Source organism: Benincasa hispida, chromosome 2 (assembly GCF_027475165.1).
Source record: "Benincasa hispida cultivar pf3 chromosome 2, pf3_genome.v1.1, whole genome shotgun sequence".
Lineage (NCBI taxonomy): Eukaryota > Viridiplantae > Streptophyta > Magnoliopsida > Cucurbitales > Cucurbitaceae > Benincasa > Benincasa hispida.
The window spans coordinates 19410935-19430611 of NC_143479.1; the positions used below are offsets into that span (position 1 = coordinate 19410935).

Sequence of the window (19677 nt, forward strand, 5' to 3'; positions counted from 1 at the left end):
CAAAGAATAGTTCTTAGTACTTGCCATATTTACCATTTATTTTATTAAAAAAGTCAAGTCTAATAATGCTCTATTTACAGGTCAATAATCGTATTAGTTTCCATAATTTATTTCAACAGTAAAATTATTTGAAGACATATTTATATCAATTTTAAAGATCAATATTAGAGGTGGAACTTTTTCCATAATAGAATAAGGAGAAACTTTAAATATAGAAAAAATGCCAAACTATGTATAGAAATAGAAAGAAAAAAAAACTTAAACACTAATAGACTTCTATCAGCGTCTATCACATAGTATCAATGATAGATTTCTATCAGTTTTTATTAATGATAGACATTGATAGACTTCTATCAGTTTTTATAAAAGAATATTAAATTTTATTATTTTGTGTAAATAGTTTTTCTTATTTTTCTATTTTTGAAAATCCCTAAAATAAACCTAATTAAAATTAACCTCAAAACTCATGATTATTTTAAATAATTTAACATGTTACATTCGATATAATTACATGTTACATGACATAATCATGTATTTATATTAGAATCTTCACCTTTTATTCACAATCTTACATTCAAAGAGGGAACATATTAATGATCCAAATAGAATTTAAAATAATTTAGTAGACCTAAAAAGCAATTACTTTTATCCCTAAAAAATGGAAAAGGGTAGAGAAGAAGAAGAAGTTGGTGAGGAGACATTTTAATTGTGACGGTGGATAAAAGTAGAGACAAAAGGACAAAGGGGAATTGGGTTCCCCAAAGAAATTGAATAAAAGAATTTTGAGGAATGGGGATGAGAAAGACATGATGTATATGCTACCCCAATACTCTTCCAATCTCCATCTTCCACCTCCCTAATCTCCATCTTCCACCTAACTATGTCCTAAATATTTATGTGTCTCACATCCATTTGTCCTTTTATTTAATTAAAATGTGGGTTTGTCCCTTGTCCCATTTCATAATTCAAAAATGAAAAAAAAAAAAAAAATCACTTTGACCCACAAGTTTGTCAAAGTTATAATTTCACCAAATTGCATCTTAAATTTAGATAAGTATTACGATGTTAATCTGATATTTAACGATTATTGTAGTTTTAATCCTAAAGAATTTTTCCTCTAGATATGATAACAAATACTAGTTATCTTTTATGTATTTGATGAGTTATAAAACACTGGTACAACATGAAATTGATAAAATGTTAGGAAAAAATGTCGTTAGAGCTAAACTTTTTGTTTGAAATTTATAAATTGTTAGGTTGTAAAACTTATTTTTGTGCAAAACTTTATTTGATTGAAATTAAAGAGTTTTTAAGATATATATACTATTTTTTTGAGTTCGAACTAATGGACAAAATTGTGAAAAATTAAATAGATGGTAAAAATTGCAATTCTATTAAAATTTAAGATGAAGAAATTAAAAGTTTATGGTACAAATTATTATAAGGGTTGTTTTTTAAATATATAAAAATAAATCAAAATATTTATAAAATATAACAAAAATTTAAAACTATCAATGATAGATGTTGATAGATACAGATAGACTTCTATTAGTGTTTATCAATATCTATCATTAATAGTTCTAAAATTTGATTATATCTTTTAAATATTTTCAACAATTTTAAAAATATATTATGTTATTTCTTTCTTACAGGGCAAGAGCTATATATTATATTTAGACATAAAAAATAAATAAAATAGGTCATGTCATTTTTTTAAGTTATAAGAGAGACATTTATTTCAAATGGCTGAATTTAAATTTAAAATATTCTCCCTTCATTCCATCTCTTGATTTGAGAGAATGAAAAAACAAGTGCATCATAGTCTTTTGTTTTACTTTAGTACCGTTTTTCTTTTTGTTTCATTTCAATTAATTGTTGCCCATGCCCTAAGAGTAAGGTCCCCCCTCCCCCAAATAAACAAGAGGAAAAATTCAATACTATTTTCTCCCTCTATTCATTACACACTTGAATGCCCAAAAATGTTGACTAAAAAAAGTCACATAATTTAGTCTCGGCAGCTATTTTATTTTATATGTTTATGTTTAATTCATATGTTCACTCTTTTTATATTTATTAAAATTAATATATCTACATGAATATGTTGGCGATTAAGAGGTATCTGGTTGCAGTTCTAATTTCTCTACATTTAGTGTACTATATGTATATATGAGTTCTTTGTACGGACCCATTCACTAGTCCCTTATGATTAATGACCTTCCCCCACAAATGTATGAAATCTAACATTCTACTTACATCGGAGCACTACCTCAATTTATAACGTATCGCGCTAGGGATGGTCATGTCTATCGTAATCCTAATGCAATGACCATCTTTATTGCGATTTTTATTTTTCTGTTGTGTTTTTTTTTGTTTTCTGACAGTTTGTCGTTTTTTGGATGAAAAATAAAAATTGTGATAGAGATAACCACCATGTTCGGCCTACATGATTATCTATAGCGCGACACATTATAAAATATTTGTTGTATTTTCCCATTTTTCTTATCGTTATTGGATTTCCTAAAAAAAATAAAGATTATGATAGAGATTACCACCGCATTAAGATTACAAAAAGTTAGATTTGATACGTTTGTGGAGGTGTGGGTCATCAACCATAAAGACTCTTATGAAAGAGTCATCTATTAAAAATTAAAAAAAAAAAACTCTCTCTATATATATGTATGTAAAAAAAGAATGTAAATTACTCCTAGTGTTAAAGAGTTACTAGTTTCCTTTTGTGCCCAATTTGACCTATTTTAGAAGAATTATAATTAAATGATATATTTTAAAAAAACAAATTTATTATTTGAATAATAATAATACCTTTGATGAATATTATAAACAAGGATTAAGAAAAGCAGGTGGCGCGAAAGCAACTGTCTTCAATGGTCCCTACCATCTCAAAAGTCCTAATTATAACCGTTTTCTCGTTTTTCCATCAAACCCTTATTTATTTATTTAATTAATTTTAATCTTCTCGCGCTTTTCCTTTTCTTCTCCCTCTCTTCAAAGTTCTTCGAAAATCTAAACTCCGTCAACTCTGCCCGCTGGAAAAGCCTTGTACGGCTAATTCTCCTTCCAAATCCCAAAACCTTATCGCCTTCGTTTATTCCCTTTTCTTGAAGAAATCGAGCCCTATGGATTTCTCCTATCAAATTGCGCCTAATTTCCTCTGATTTTCAGTTCGAAATTGAATCCTCCGGTAGCGTTTCCGATTCACCGCGTGATTTGTTTGGCCGTATCGGTGAGAACTCTTTGCTTCAACTCTTTAATGTCTTCTTCATTGAACTCTGAGAATCCAATTCGAATTGGAACGTTTCTGCGAGTTTTTTCGTTTTCATTCTCTTCTTTTTTGAGTAGCTTAGGAGTTGGGAGATACTGTATTTTGTTTTCTATAATAAGTTTGAAGTATTTCTCGTGGATCATCCGTAAAAGGCGTTAGATCCTTTTTTTTTTTCTTTTCCATTTTTAAAATTCGAGAGTATAATTACTGAATTTTCTTTGTCGTATTTGTAATTTCTGAAATTCGAGTATGTCTCGTGGTTTTATTTATATTCCTCTCTCTGCAAGATCTCTGAAACTTCTGTCGAGAGATTTATACTAGCAGTAAGGGCTCAGCGTAGGCCGGTCTCCAGTATCAGATGCACGAATCTGTCGAAATTCGGGCAGTTAGAAGGATTCCTCCACAAAACCCTTGAAAATTTCGTCGGCATTTATTGATAGCCGCAGCCGAATTATGAAAGTTTTAAAGAGGAGAGGAGAATATTAAAAGCGTGTTCTTATCTAATCTTTACATATAACCATAATAAATCTTAATTTTGTTCCAATGCGTTTCTCTTTCGTGTTGACTTCGGTTTGGTAATTAATATGCCATTTATTACGGCCATGTAAATTCTCAGAACGGACAAAGGTTCTTCTCCTTGCACGTGGATATCCACCATTTTGTGTGAAGAAAATTAAATATTGCTCACAAGCAAATTCAATGGTGTCTTAGTTGATTTTTTTTAATATAATGTTTTGTTTTTCTAATTAAACATTGACAGTTGGAGTTGAATGATACATTTTCAATTTCACCTGGTCCCTAGACCTACAAAGTATTATTTCTGATTAAGATACTTGGGTAATGCGACTTCTCTACTTTTACAAGTTTCAGAATTGTTTTTAATGAGAGGATCTTTATGAAGAGAGAAGTTTTGCACAGAGAAAAGAAGATGAAGGTGAAGCAAATTGTGAGTGGGAATGTACGAAATCTTTCATGTTTTCATCCCCAACCATCCATAGCCAAATAAGTTCCAGTTAAGTTCCACTTCCTATTCTTATCCTGCAGCCACCTGCAAAAGCCCACACTCTCTATCCTCCCGCCCGGGAGTTTCTGAGGGGACCTCTACTCTGTAAATGCCATTTGTGTCAAAGCAAGCCGAATCCAAAGCTGTAACAATTAGACGTTGATGCAATTTATGGCAGTTCCCCTTTTTTAAGTGGCCCTTTCTTTACCCTACCCTGTCTTCGTCTTCCTTTCGGTGGTCTGATCTAACTTGGGTTAAGAGCATTGCTTGATTAGAAACTAATCAAATTCAAGTTTATCTTAGTTTTTAGTGTTTCAATTTCAGGTTCGCCTTTCTATTGATCTTTTTCTGCTGTAGAATTGTATGTTCGATGGTTTTCTGTTTCTATTTCTTTACTTTGACGTTGGTTTATTCCTTTCTTTTTCGTTCATTCTTTTAACTGTGCATTTGTGGTGGCAGATATGGCAGATATAATGCAGGGAAAAGGATCTTTCTTTTTGTGAGTACTGTTTTCTCCAGATTGCGGGGAATGCGAATTGTGTAGTTATGTGAAGAAATCTATAACTATGGTCTGATTTCAATAGTTTGGATGGATGTATGCGAATCGGCGCGGGCATTTAGAAAGCATACAGTAGCAGCAGCAGCAACAGCAACGCCAAGACAACCGTTGGTTCCAGCAGAAAAGAACAATGAAGTTATCACACGGTCTCCCTCCCGTTCCAAGATTAACTCATCTTCTCCTTCATCGTTGTCTGGACCTCGGCGTTGCCCATCACCAAGCATCACGCGGACGGTTTCTACATCTTCCCAATTGGTTCTTAAAAGAGCTCAATCAGCAGAGAGGAAGCGACCCTCCACGCCCCCTTCTCCTCCAAGCCCAGGCACACCAGTTCATGGTTCACCTGCAGATGTACAGTTGCTATCGAAAAGAATGATCGGTGGTCGAGCTGAGAGTTTGTGGCCCTCTACGATGAGAAGTTTGAGTGTCTCATTCCAATCTGATACCATTTCTATTCCTGTTTGTAAGAAGGAAAAACCCGTGTTATCTTCTCTTTCTGATCGAACTCTGAGGCCTTCGTCTAATTTCCCATCTAAACAAGCTGAAACACAAACTGTTGCACGGAAGCCCATGCCAGAAAGAAAGAAGAGTCCTCTTAGAGGCAAAAATGGGTATGATCAATCAGAGAATTCCAAGCCAGTTGATGGGTCACGGACCCAATTCGTAGATCATCAGAGATGGCCAAGTAGAGTTGGTGCGAAAGCATCCTCCAATTCATTGAATTGTACCGTGGATCTCACCGATAAAAGAGTCCCAAGCTTACATAAGCCACTCCGAGGAAGTGGTTTATCCTCTACGAGGGCAACTACAGGCGAGACTGTGAACAAACCTTTACAGAAATCGACCAGTGGTGTTATGAGGCTACCTTATGTTGATGGAAGGAGTAGGGAAGAATTTGAGGCAAATTCAGCTAATGACAATTCAATGCAGGAATCTGCAGCTAACAAGGTCGTTTCTTCAAGTTTAGCAGGCATTAAAATAACAGCAAACCGAGTTGGGAGATATGACTCGCCTACTCTTTGCCCACGTCCATCTTCACCTTCTAAGACACCAGTATTATCCTCTGTTGCTAGAGGAGTTAGTCCATCTCGATTAAGACCATCAACTCCACCTCCTCGAGGAACTAGCTCATCACGAATTAGACCTTCAAGTTCAACTCAATCCAATGCTTCAACTTCTGTACTTACTTTCATAGCAGATTATAAGAAGGGAAAGAAGACAGCAAGCTATATAGAAGGTGCTCATAAGCTACGGCTTCTATATAATAGACATTTGCAGTGGAGATGTGCTAATGCACGGGCTGAGGCTGTCCTTCGTAATCAGGAGGTGACAGCAGAGGTAGGTTTTAATGCATGACATCTTGCTTGATTATAAACCCTTTTTTGGCTAGAACATGACCGTGTGCTCTGTTGGCACTATACATGATTATTGTTGCTTCCCATGATTTCATCTTTGCCATTGTTTGTTCACATATTTTCTTGTGCTTAGAAACCATGAATTATATTCTGACTGTCCAACAAGCGGAAGATTTTATTTCGACTTGGCAGTAACTTTTAGAGACAGATTTTGTATCTTTTATCCAATTAGCATCTTAAGTTGCATGTCTGGCATATTGATTCTATACTTTAAGTGCAAGTTAAAGATTAACAACTTTTGTGCTTTGGTGCAGAAAACTCTTCTTGGCGTATGGAATACAACATTAAATCTTTGGGATTCAGTAATCAGAAAAAGGATCAATCTCCAACAGCTGAAGCAAGAGCTCAAATTGATCTCAATTATGAATGATCAAGTAATAAGATTAATTCATTCAAAGCTAGTATATATCATTAGTGTACTCTATATAGCACGATTCATTTTGACTTTAGTGCAATACACAGTTTTGAGTATAGATGGCGCTCAATTTATATCACGTGATACGTAACATTATGCATGGACAGAATTGAGCTAAAATACTTGTTATGGGTGTGATTTAGTTTCTGGCATTGTACTTGCCAACCATGGTGTAAGGATTATGAATAAAACCCAAGACTTATGCAATAGGTATTTTGGCAGGTGGTCTGAACCTCAATGCTTCACATAGTAATGTATACAAGTTTTAGCGTAAAATGTCAACTTAGAATAGTAGGGTAAGGAACCTGCTTTGTTTCTCCAGCAACATAGAAGCATAACTAGTTGTAACACGTGTTTTCACAAGGCTAGTTTTTAGATGAAGTATTTTCTTTGAGAAACATATTTTATTTTTCTTTGTTGGTGAATTTAGTAAACGAAAACCCTTCTAATCCTTTGAATTTGAAGTTGCAATTCCCCTCCTCCTTGTATTTGATGTTTGAATGACCATCTGCTCTCATATATGCTTCATCGAAATTATGTGATTTTTACGTTGCATGTGATTGATGTAGATGAGCTGCCTCAATGAATGGGCTGTGCTTGAAAGAAGTCATAATCGATCCTTATCAGGTGTCATAGATGATTTGGAGTCGAGCACTCTTCGTGTTCCAGTAACTGGAGGAGCTAAAGTATGCTACATTGGCCAGTAATTTGCTATAATTAAGGAAAGCCAAATATGGTAACTGACAATACTTGCTTATTTACAGGCAGATGCTGGTTCTTTAAATGGTGCAATTTGTTCAGCCGTCGAGGTGATGCAGGCAATGGGATCCTCCATTTGCTCCTTACTCCCAAGGGTATACTTATATATAACTCTTCTTTGAATGTTATCAATATTTAATAGTTTTTCTCCACATCTTCCTTGAAATCTTGAGCCTCTGCAATTGTAATGGACATTGACCAAACTTGCCATCTTATAATGCAATTGATGTTCTTACTACTTGTGAATTTGATTTCTTCTGATCATAATAGCTATAGGAGATAAACTTAATGTTGCAAGTATCTAAACCTTTGTAAACCATCAAATTACCTCTGATTTGGATCCTCTCTCAACCAGTTAGCATTGTATCCTGTGAGCTCTACATGTTACGGACATTAAAAAAAAAAATAATAATCATGTTTATCATCTCCCTAATAATTGTAATAAATATATACTATTTGGAATCTTCGGGTGATGTACTTTATTAAGTTTGGCTCATGGATTCCACGACTGTTTATCATCCATCATAGTGAAAGGAACTTTCATTTGCTGTACTGTCTCCTTTCGAGGAAATATATATTATATCGCCTGCCATATTCCATTTTATATCTGTACTGTTTTTCATCATGGAGTGGCTTTGTCTTATACTTCTACGTCTTTTAGGCCACTGAAAATCTGATATGTTGAATTGTTTGCTGATGTTTGGATGGGAAATGGTTAGATATTTATAACTATTTATACTTTACAAACTCAATATACATTAGAGTCCCAAATATTTGGTTGGGAAACTTTCTTGTCTGCAGTTCTAGTCAGTGTTATCTTCTGTTAATCTTTCTTATTTGTTTTACAGGTGAAGGTAATGCAGACGTTAGTTTTTGAACTTACCATTGTCACAGCCCAAGAAAAAGCTATGCTTGATGAATGTATAGCATTGTTAGCATCAAGAGCGGCTTTGCAGGTGAGGATGATATATTTCACGGTAGTATAAATTGACTAATGGACTTGCTTGTCTTGATCTTGATTTGGAACTTTTTACTGTCCCAAAAATCTCATTGAAGCAATTACATAAATGCTATTTCCCAAATTTTATGCATTTTGCCCCAGAATTTGGTGTCGGAATCACTTTTTCTTGTTTAAAACCACATACCTTTAATTATTCAAAATTAATTCAATGTTCAATTTTACACTTTTGAACACATTTTTCACACTATTAAAGTGGATTACTAGTAAATTAACCATTTTAGAATCACTCTCAAACATGCTATAGGCATTCTTGCTTATAAGAGCTACTTATTTAACGAGAATAAAGGGCAAGTTACAATTTTCTTTCACTATTTGCAATTGCATTGAAAACAAAAATCTGTCTTTGTTTTCGTGAAACCAAGTAACGGTATATAATTTGAAAGCAGGTTCAGGAGCAGAGTTTGTGGACACATCTCATTCAAATGAGACAAGGACTGGAAAATGTCTGCCAGTTTTAATAGCTTATAAAGGCAAGCTTCCTAACCTGACTAGCCCAGCTAGGCTAAGCAAGCTAACAACAAAATCCATCTATTTCTATTTGTTACCTCATTGAAGAAGATGAGTTATTCTTCCATAGCAGTCTTCCCCTGCATGTAAATTCATTCTTTAAATTCTTGGCGGGATTCTGTAGCTGTAAATCTTTTCTAATTTTAATCTATTTAATCATTTGGAAATTTTTTTCAACCTTTACACAATTCTTCCATTACAAGAGCCCAGAGAAAAGCAAGATAAAGGAGATGGCAGAGATGTTGAAGGTAATCATGCAATGTCGGGCCCAAGTCAGGAATACAAATGGAAGTGAAGTCCTGAATATTTCAGTTCAAGTTCACTTCTGTTTCCATATACATGGTTGGTAAGTAGTTACTTGAGCCAAAAATTGGAATGGACAAAAGTCACACTTGGTAAAGATGAGATCCATGGTATATAAATGAAAATAACTATCTTTGATGGTATAGAACTTTTTGGATGAAACCAAAAATAAAGTCACGGGGACTTATGCTCCAAGTGAACAATATTATACCGTTGTGTAGATATTTGGATGATCGTTATTCTTTACAAGTGGTATTAAAGCAATACTCCTAACACATAGTTGTGTTGGTGTGCCTCGATGACATAGTCATCGTGATCCATGGTTGAGCTAATCTAATAGTGAATGGTAAAGAAAGAGTTAACTTGGTTAAAAGTGATTGCTCTAGAGTAAATAAGGATTGATCCATTGTGGAGATGTTTGATGTTGGTTGTCCATGACATCTTGAATTTAGGTCTTTTGAACTGAAATGTAAGGTGCCAAGTTGGGCTCAATCTTGTCGATAGGGGCTTTTAGAAATCAAAATGTATTGCTATTTAGTATGTTGGATAGTATCGAAAATCTTTTACCAATAAAGCATGCCTGAACATCAATTGGTTAAAAGTCTTGTACCAACCATTAAAAAGTTAAAAGATCCCGTTTGGGATCCATTTCATTTTTATTTTTGTTTTTTAAAATTAAGTTTATTTCATCCCCATGTTTTTACTATAATTTGTATTTTTCTTAAATACAATGATTGAATTCTTAACCAAATTCTAAAATTAAAAACAACTTTTTTTTATACCTTTTTGTTCTCAAAATTTGGCTTGTTTTTTAAACCACCGGTGAAAGTATACAACAAAGAAAGAAGTATGGAGATGGAAGTAATGTCCATAGGCTTATTTTTAAAAAAAACAAAAATAAAAAACAAAATAGTTATCGAATGGGACATAAATGTTCGAAATTTTCATTTCAAATGTTCTTTTAACTCAAAAAAGTATTTTACCATTAAAATATATTATATGAAATTGAATCACAATATCAGCCCCACGATTCAAAACTAAAATTAATTCTGAAAGATTAAACATGTTTGGTGTTTTAAGGTGAATCAGGCTCAATTGTTAAGCATAGAATCTTACGGTTGGAACAAAATTATATAATACCATGTAACGTTAGGCATTTTGATTGATGGAACAATATCTCAAATTCATTAGAACATATTTGATAATTTGATGACGGAAAATGATAATAACAACAATGCCTAAAAAAATATGAGAAAATATTTTAAATGATAAAACCACTAGAAATATTTTCAAATATAATATAAAAATAGAAAACTTTTTCAATGGGTTGAGAAATTTTTTTGCTATATATGAAAACAACCCATAAAATATTGTATTTATGAACATTCAATTTAACACTTTTTTTGTATTAATTTTTTAAAAAATATGAATATATTTCAATGACATCAAACCTTGAATTTGGAGATTTGATCCCTACTCTACATATTTGTCAATAAAGAAAAAAATCAATTAAAGTAAACAAAATATACTCTACATATTACTATTCTCTCTCATCGGACAGAAAAATCAATAAAACGACGCCGGTTTTTCCAGAGTGTCATCATGGGCCATCAATATTTGGGCCTCAACGAGCCCATGGAAATGAAAAATATACATCGGGGTGAGAGAGGCTCGAACTCTCGACCTCAGGATTACTCTTAAGCTATGAGACCTACGCGCTAGCCAACTGCGCCACCACCCCATCGATGTTTTGTACAATCCAATTTAATTAATTGTAAAAACTTTCATAATTGCCTATTCTCCGCGCTGAATTTTCAATAATGCCCCAACTCCATGCCCTTATTTTCTCAAAGGCTGACGTTAGTTGAGAATGTAGATTATATTTTTGCATACTTCTGTGATCAAACAGTATAAAGTATGAAATCAACACATTCAGAGGATGTTTGGGATGAATGAATAAGTTGTCATGAGTTGAGATATTAACTTAATTTGGATTTGGGAGAACAATTTTGTATGTCACCGATATTTTATATTCATGTCCACCAATTTAGGTAACATTGCACTTATCCCTCACAGATAAGTATGAATTGGAGTATGAGAGACAAAGAAAATTGTCTAACGTATCTATCACACAGAGGAATTTGGATGAATGTTTATGTAATTTTTTTTTGTATAAGTGAACTTCGCCATTTGTTAGCCTATATCATATATATATATATATATATATATATATATATATATTGTATCATATAACTGAGTCAGAGAATGTGATATTTGTTACATATTTTTTTGTGATAATCATGCGACTATTAATAAGGTAAGTATAGGACAATTATATTTTGAGGATATTTCACTCACAATATAAATCTAAATTTGTTTTTCCAATGAATTCAATATAATTTTGTCCAACTTAACTAGAAATATTTCATGCACAAATTTGTAAAATGATTGCTTAAAGTAAAAAAAAAAAAAAAAAATGCATGATAAAAAACTAAACCTTAAACCCTGTTTCCCATCATCCCCAATGATACATGTAAACTTTTTAGAAAAACAACAAAAAAAAGTGTAATCCATATTTTATTAAAAATATATATGTAGAGTTATTGAATAAAACAGTTTTCAAAATAAAAAGAATCACTGAAAAATAAATTACTTATTTAAAAAAAACTGCACTAGATATTTAGAGATGTCCAACTTTTCCATGGGAACGGGGCCCTGCCCCGAACGGTTCCCCGATTAGGCGGGAAGGAGGGAGGGAGTGGGGGAAAAAAATTCCCCATGAGCTAAACGGGGACGGGGACGAGGAATGCATCACCCGTCCCTGGCCCCGTTCCCCGCCCCCGCCCCGATTAGCTTTTACATATTTATTTAGTATAGTTATTTAATGTTATTTATTATTATTATTATATAAATATTACATTTAAATTTCAAATTTGATTATTTATTGGGAAAGATAATGAATATGTTTAAATTGAATGTTTAAATTTAGATTAAATATGTGAATAATTTGATTTATATTTATTTCTTTCTACTAAAAAGTTAATTAGCTTTTTTAGACCAAAATTTGAGTAATCTATCTTTGAATTCAAATTGTCATCTAAAACTAACCATAATAAACAATTTAGTGATAAAGTTATTTATTTAATTAAAATTTGCCCACATTAATGATTTAAATTAATTGGTTTTTTACAAAAAAAAAAAAAAAAACAAAAGATAACGGGAAAAATTCCCCACAGGGAATCCCCGCTCCGATCCCGTGGAGAATTTCACGGGAATGGGGAATGAAATGAGAAACGGGAACGAAGATGAGGAATGACATCCTCGGCCCCTTGGACATCTTTACTGACACATAAACCTAACTCAACACCCCAAACACACCAAGCATGGACATATAAACTCCACAAACATATGAATTAAAATTATTGAAAATGACTTTTGGGCTTAGGCCCATAGGAAAAGTTAAGAAGAGTGGGAAGTTTTGTCCGACATGGATAGATTTAGAATTGCCTAGAGAGTATAAATATCAAGGCATTCTAGTTGAGAATCCAAAGTGTGTTGATGGTGGAAGTATAACCCTTTCACCACACGCGTGTCGCTGTGCTTGTGCAAAAAATAAAAAATAAAAAAATTTATTACTTATCTTTTTAATTTTGTTAATAAAATTATTATTAAATCAGTTTATTATTATCTTATTAGTTGTTCATTTTTTACCGTTAACAGACCGTTTGGATTGCAATCGTTGGGTTTGTGACCATTGGGTTTCTGTCCGTTGGTTTCTATCCGTTAACGGACCATTTGAATTCTGACCGCTCATTTCTGTCCGCTGGTGTCCTCCTCTCATCTGCTATTTAACTCAGATCAGACTTGAGAGAGGGGACACAACAAACTCGATTTCCATCTTCTATTTCCCTATATTCTTCTTATGTTCTGAGCAATCTTCTCATCGGTTCTAATCCATTTTTTTACAAGTGCACATCTGAGTTTGGAGGCAGCATTAACCTTAGAGAGCAACCGATATAAGCGATTAGCACCGAGGTCGCATCATAATTGCTTTCAGGGAAAACATTTTGTGACATCTGTTCTAGACGTCTGTACTAACAATCTGAAAGAAATTATCCAGATGTCGATCAAGAATGGTAAGGTTCTCCCCAATTTGTCCAAACTCAAACCACTAGACGAAGCAAATTATCGTTGCTAGTCTTAAAAGTTATTGATCTTCTTCGAGCAACTGGAGATTGATTACATCCTTATAACAGAAGTGCCTACTGATACTAAGAAGGTGAACACTGTCTCTCATCCAGGATCCACCAAACAACCTCTTGATGTTTCTGATCAATAAAAACAATCCTCCACGATTGATCCTGATAAGTACGAGAAGGACAACAATACAGTCCGTGGCCATTTGCTACTTAATCATATGATAGATTTGATGTTCGATTTATTTGTGTTCCAAAAGTCAGCAAAGGTAGTTTGGAGTACGTTGGAGTCTCGATATGGAGGAGATGATGTTGGTCGCAAAAAGTACATTGTTGGTAAATGACTATAATTCCAGATGAGAGACGAGAAACCAGCAGATACATGAATATGAAAATTAGGTGACCAATGTTCTGGCCGAGAGCATGAAAATGTGTGAGATTATTCAATGTGTTGCTTAAGAAATTTCCCCCATCCTAGAGCGACTAAAGAAATCATTTGAAACACAAAAAGAAGGATCGACACTTTAGGAGTTAATCAGTCACATGCACACAGAAGAAGCCAACGGGCTAAAAGATAAGCTAATTTCTGGAAAGCTAAATTCAATTAATGGTAACTTGGTTGAATCTTCTACTGTTACAAAGAAAGGTCTAAAAATCATAAGAAGTAATCTAGAAAGAATAATTCTTCTAAGAAGAATGGACGTCATACAATTGCTAGTGGGAAGATTGAAAAGAAAAATTGATTTGCTTTGTCTGCGAAAAACCTGGACACAAATCCTATCAATATAGTCAAAAAAAAGGAAGGCTAAATCAGCAACCCACACCATAAGCTAATCTTGCTGAGCTAGATGATGTAATCGTTGCTATTGTGTAAACAAACTTGGTGGAAAACAAAATCGACTGAATACTTGACATCGGAGCTTCGAGACATTTCTGTTCAAACCGAGAGTTCTTCCATGACTACGAGGACACTACTGATGGAGAATGTGTTAGGTAACTTGACCACAGCAGAAGTGCTTGGAAAAGGGAAGGTTCTTTTAAAATTAACCTTTGGAAAAATTTTATCCTTAAGTAATGTATTGTATGTACCTTTCTGATGTAGGAACTTGGTATTTGGGATTCTGTTGAATCAAGCTAGGGTTAAAGTTGTCCTAGAAGTTGACAAGGTTGTCCTCACAAAAAATGAAGACTTTGTTGGTAAGGGATATCTTGCTGATAGTCTTTTTGTACTAAATAATGTCCCTATTACAAATATGATGAATGCAAGTGCTTCTAATTCTGCTTATATAGTTGAGTCTCTTAATACGTGGCATGATAGACTAGGTTATGTGAATATTGCATATGTTAAGAAACTTAAAGATTTAAAATTGTTTAATGCATCTAAAACACATGGAACTAGTAAATGTCTTGTTTGTATTGAAACAAAGTTTATCAAGAAACCTTTTAAACCTGTTATATCTAGAAGTACAGAATTACTAAAACTGATTCACTCTGATTTACCTGATTTTAAAACACCACAAGTAAAGATGGAAAAAATTATTATAGTTCTTTTGTTGATGATTTTTCTAGATATACTAAAATCTATCTTTTAAAGACAAAAGATGAAGCTGATAGTATGTTTTTGAAATATAAAGCAGAAGTAGAGAATCAATTAGATAAGAAGATTAAAAGGTTAAGATCAGATAGAGGTGATGAATACATTGATAATATGCTTAAAGAATTTTGTGAATCAAATAGCGTTATTCATGAATTAGTGCATCTTATTCACCATAATAAAATGGTATAGGAAAACATAATAATAGAACTCTTAAGGAAATGATGAGTGCTATGTTGTTAAGTTTTGGATTGTCTAATAATATATGGGGGAAAGTTGTGCTTTCTACCTATTTTATTCTTAACAGAGTACTACAAAAGGAACTGAATAAGACATCTTATGAACTCTGGAAAGGATATGCACCTAATCTTTCTTATCTAAGGGTGTGGGGATGTTTGACTAAGGTACCATATCCTGCATTCAAGAAACTTATGGTAGGATCTAAAACTTTTGAGTGTGTGTTTATTGGTTATGCACAAGATAGTACTACATACAGATATATGTGCTTGAATGATAGATCTGTATGTGAATATAGGGATGCAGAATTTTTTTAGCATGTTTTTCTATTAAAAAAATGAAACACTGAATCTGTTAGAACAACTAATTGTGAGAATGATTCTGTTTCCATGCCTTCCTTGTTTAATAGTATGCATGATATATCTTAGTAGTATGTCTGACATTGTAGATGTTAGCACTATGGAGAGAATGCATGATATAGAACCAAGAAGAAGTAAGAGACAGAGAACTGAGAAAAATTTTAGTCCTGGTTTTTTTAACTACTTTTTTAGTTGAGAGGCCAAATAATATTGATTATCAGTTTGCATATATTGAAGGAACCTAGGAAGGCCCTGAGCGAAAACGTGGATTAATCCCAAAATTATTTTCATAGAAAAGAAATTTTATAGAACAAAAATATGCATCCAAATTAAAATTTACAACATGCTAAAAAAATTGAGAAAAGGAAAATTAGGGTTTCTAGAAAACCTTACCTTTGAAGAATCTTTCTTCACGAATTTCCTTTTCCAAATTATCACGAACCATTATGAACAATGCAAAATGGTCATCACTAATTGGAGCCTCCTACTCACTATGTGAGTTTTAGAGAGAATTAGGCAAGGGGAGTTATTTCACTCCCTTTAAATTAAAATTAAATTAATTTTGATATATATATATATATATATATATATATATATATATATATATATATATATATATATATATATGTTATATCATATATAACTCATAACCTATAATTTAATATTGTATCAAATACATTATAACCTATAAGTTTAGCCCAACTTTTAAAAATGTTCAAAACATTCTTAAATTTTTTTGGTTTTGTTTCTATTAGATTTCTAAAGTTTCAAATTCATATTCAACAATAAATCTTTAACATATCAAAAAAAAAAAGATACTAATTAAATGTTAGGGTAGATAAGACAAATAACAAATTTTAAGTGGGTTTAATTTAGTAATAAAAGATAATTTCGAATCTAAATTGGGTGAGCAAAATAAGGAAGTATTTCATTTATTGTGTAATATTGAATTAGTTAGATTATAATTTGGTTAATTTGGTAACTAAAACTTCAATAATTACACAGTATTTATACCTGCATACTTAGTTGCTTCAACATAATTACATTGTATTTATAACTCAATCCTTAGTTGATCTATGAAGCTCATAGAGGAAAAATCAGGAATTCGATAAATGACCACCTCGTGATCTACACATGATTCACAAAAAATCTTATAAATTTCAGATTATGCCAAATATCTGAAACTTAACTATATTATTCAATTTCTCTAAATTTTATAATAGGATAAAAGTTAATTTTGTGTATGATAGGTGGACATTTCTTTGGGCCGACAAGAGGAACATAAGATTTTAACTTTTCATTCGGAACAATAACTCAACAATATTACACAATAAATGGCAAAACGAATTAAAAATGAAATAATTATAAATTTGTAAAAGTTCAAAATCCCAGTCATGTAAATGAGATGTTGCTATCTTATGAAAAAAGATTCTTAAATACACTATAATTAATTAAAACCACCTAAAATTATATATTAACATACCTCTAATGGGTTAGAACATGTGTCAATAAATTTTCAAATTTGGAACTCTAACAGCCGATTCATAAGTTTCACATCAATCACTTCCAATCTTGAAGGAATAACCAAACACTCTCCATGACCTGATGATAATCCCAAAACAGAACCAAACCCTCTCCATTACCCCAACCACAATCACAAAATATATTCAAAAGCTTTCCACATTTCGATCATCAAGCTACTCCATCAATATTTAGAAATTTCAGAAGAAAAATCCACAATTCTAAAGTGAGAACGTTGAGTAGTGATGCTTTGATCATTCTTCTAAAGAAAAGTTACATTGTACAATTACCTTCCAAACATTGAAACAAATGCATTAGGGATTAGAAGATAAATCGAAGTTCCTAAGGTATACAAAGTGGTGCTCCAATCATTCTTTTGAGCCTGATTTCGTTAATAAAGACAAGGAATTATGGAATAAACCCTTTCATGATTAAAACAAAATTAAACTAAAGATAATGATCATTCCAAATTATAAAATAAGTAAAATTGGGGGAAAATGAGATGTATCCTTATATTTCATGTTTAAAAATAAAATTATAATAAAGAAAATGATTTAAAAATTTTAAATTTTGTATAAATTAGTTAGGATTAACAAAAAATTGAATAAAAATAGAGGAATTTTTATATATAGAAAAGTGGACCAAAGTATTTAAATTTATATAAAAAAAAAAGAAATTAAGAAACAATTACAGCTCAAACCAAACCCAAAAAGGAGGTAAAATACCGAAAAAGCCCAGCCCAAATGCAAAAAAGATGGGAGAAAAGATAGCGACCCGACTCGGAACCTGACCCAACCATGATTAATTGACGCGATTTTCTTCGAGGATTTTTCCCTCCAATGAACGACACTTCATCTCCTCCAATTCTTTCCATTTCATTGTTCTCTCAAAATCAATTTATTCTTCTTATTCTTCTTCCATCGATGTTGCTTCACCTTCTTTTTTTTTCTATTTACGTTCTTTTCCGTCTGCTTCTTCATTTCCATCCTCATCCGCTGCTTCTTGGTCATCATCTTCTTCTTCTTAATCCTTCTTTTGCTACTGCTTCTTGCCACATCTTTCTTCTACCACTACATCAGTAATTACTCAACTTCAAAAGGTATACCTCTTTTCTTTTCTTCTTATCAATTTATGAGTCATTATAGTTATTAAGCCAATTCTAGTTTCTTGTTTAGTGGTAATATTTATTAACCCTAAATTTCGTGTACAGATGGTAAGCAACATCAAAAGAAAGACAGTCAAAGAAGAAGAATCATTAAAAAAACAAAAGAAGATAAAAACTCAAAAGGGAGTGTTGGGTTTTATGTCCTAAAACTCATGGCTTGTAAACAATAAACTTATTATGTTATTAATAAAGATGTTATTGAGGTTTTATTCAATAAAGTTATTATTGAATGTATGAATTGCTCATTTCGTTTTAGAAAGAACCTAAATCCAATAAACTAAGATCCATGGCTATTACATGAATACTTGGACTTTATGTAGTGACATAAAAGTGGATCAAGTTTGAGTAAATAGTCTAAACAATCTATAGTATATGGATAAAGATGGGTACTTTATTATAAGAACACTATCGGATGCAACCCACTTTATATTGAAAGAACTCTTATCAAAGAGCACTTCTGAGCAAAAGTACGATCATTCCAAACTCATTGTGATAGAAATACCACATTCACAATCAAACATACAAGTTATGCATTAAACAACAAATTACAGCATGCTTTGAACTTTAAACAACAAAGAGAACAAGATACATACCAGTTGAAGAACTCTTCTTCGTAGAAATCTCGCTCTTGTCAAGGAAGCAAATCTCGCTGTCGTTGAGATCGTCCAAGCTATCGTCCACCAAATCTCGCTGTCGTCTACCCACGAATGAACTCCCCATAAACAAGGCAGCAAGGAAGACACCACCACTCGGAACCCTCAGTATTCTCGGAGTGAGAACCTAAGAGGTGTGGACTTTATTGGATTTGGTAGAGGGAAAGAGGAAGGAAGGATCGTTTACCACGACCAAGCAAGTGGGAGATAAAGGGAGTCTATTGTATAGACAAATGCTTGATCGTTTAGGTAAAGGTACACAATCGTGTAGTCAATTGAGGTTGATCGTATAGACGATCGTTTAGGTAATTATATGTGATCGTTTAGGAAATGCACGCATGTACACGATCATTTAGTAAACTTTGAGCTGTCTTGTATGTTCTCGGTTTGCTAGGCGATGGGTAGTGTACTCAATGTTGGGGTTGATGCCCTAAAGTCTCGTGTTCTGTAGTTTGTAAACAGTTTGTACGAATGCTTGTGTTGTATAATATATGATATTTACTTCACGTCTTATTTTTTGCTTAATTGCATGTTTTATTTGCTTTACCACAAACCAATAAACTTAAAATCCCTGGTTATCTATATGTAACTCAAGCATGTATGTGGTAACATACAAGTGGATCATGTCTTGAGTGATAACCAAAATGGTCTGTAGTATATGGATAAAGGAGGGAAACCTTATCCTGGTAA

At 32.8% G+C, this 19677-nt stretch overlaps 1 protein-coding gene and 1 non-coding gene across 4 annotated transcripts; one reads left to right on the top strand and one right to left on the bottom strand.

Annotated features, from left to right (window-relative positions):
* The first annotated feature begins 2937 nt into the window (after positions 1–2937).
* Positions 2938–9126, top strand: LOC120071160 (AUGMIN subunit 8-like). Of its 3 annotated transcripts, none has more exons than XM_039023262.2 (7): positions 2938–3241; positions 4743–6180; positions 6512–6631; positions 7242–7358; positions 7437–7526; positions 8280–8387; positions 8839–9126. In XM_039023262.2, exons 2-7 carry the CDS (start codon positions 4873–4875, stop codon positions 8908–8910), a joined length of 1815 nt encoding a protein of 604 aa, XP_038879190.1. In that variant the 5' UTR covers positions 2938–3241; positions 4743–4872; the 3' UTR covers positions 8911–9126. The 3 variants fall into 3 exon arrangements, with proteins under 3 accessions (XP_038879190.1, XP_038879191.1, XP_038879192.1); XM_039023263.2 differs by lacking the exon at positions 2938–3241 and adding an exon at positions 4012–4607; XM_039023264.2 differs by lacking the exon at positions 2938–3241 and adding an exon at positions 4116–4292.
* Positions 9127–10918: 1792 nt separating this feature from the next.
* On the bottom strand, positions 10919–11003 carry TRNAM-CAU (transfer RNA methionine (anticodon CAU)). Its single transcript is given in 2 exon segments — positions 10919–10954; positions 10966–11003. It is a non-coding gene; the product is annotated as a tRNA-Met (tRNA).
* Positions 11004–19677: the final 8674 nt, after the last annotated feature.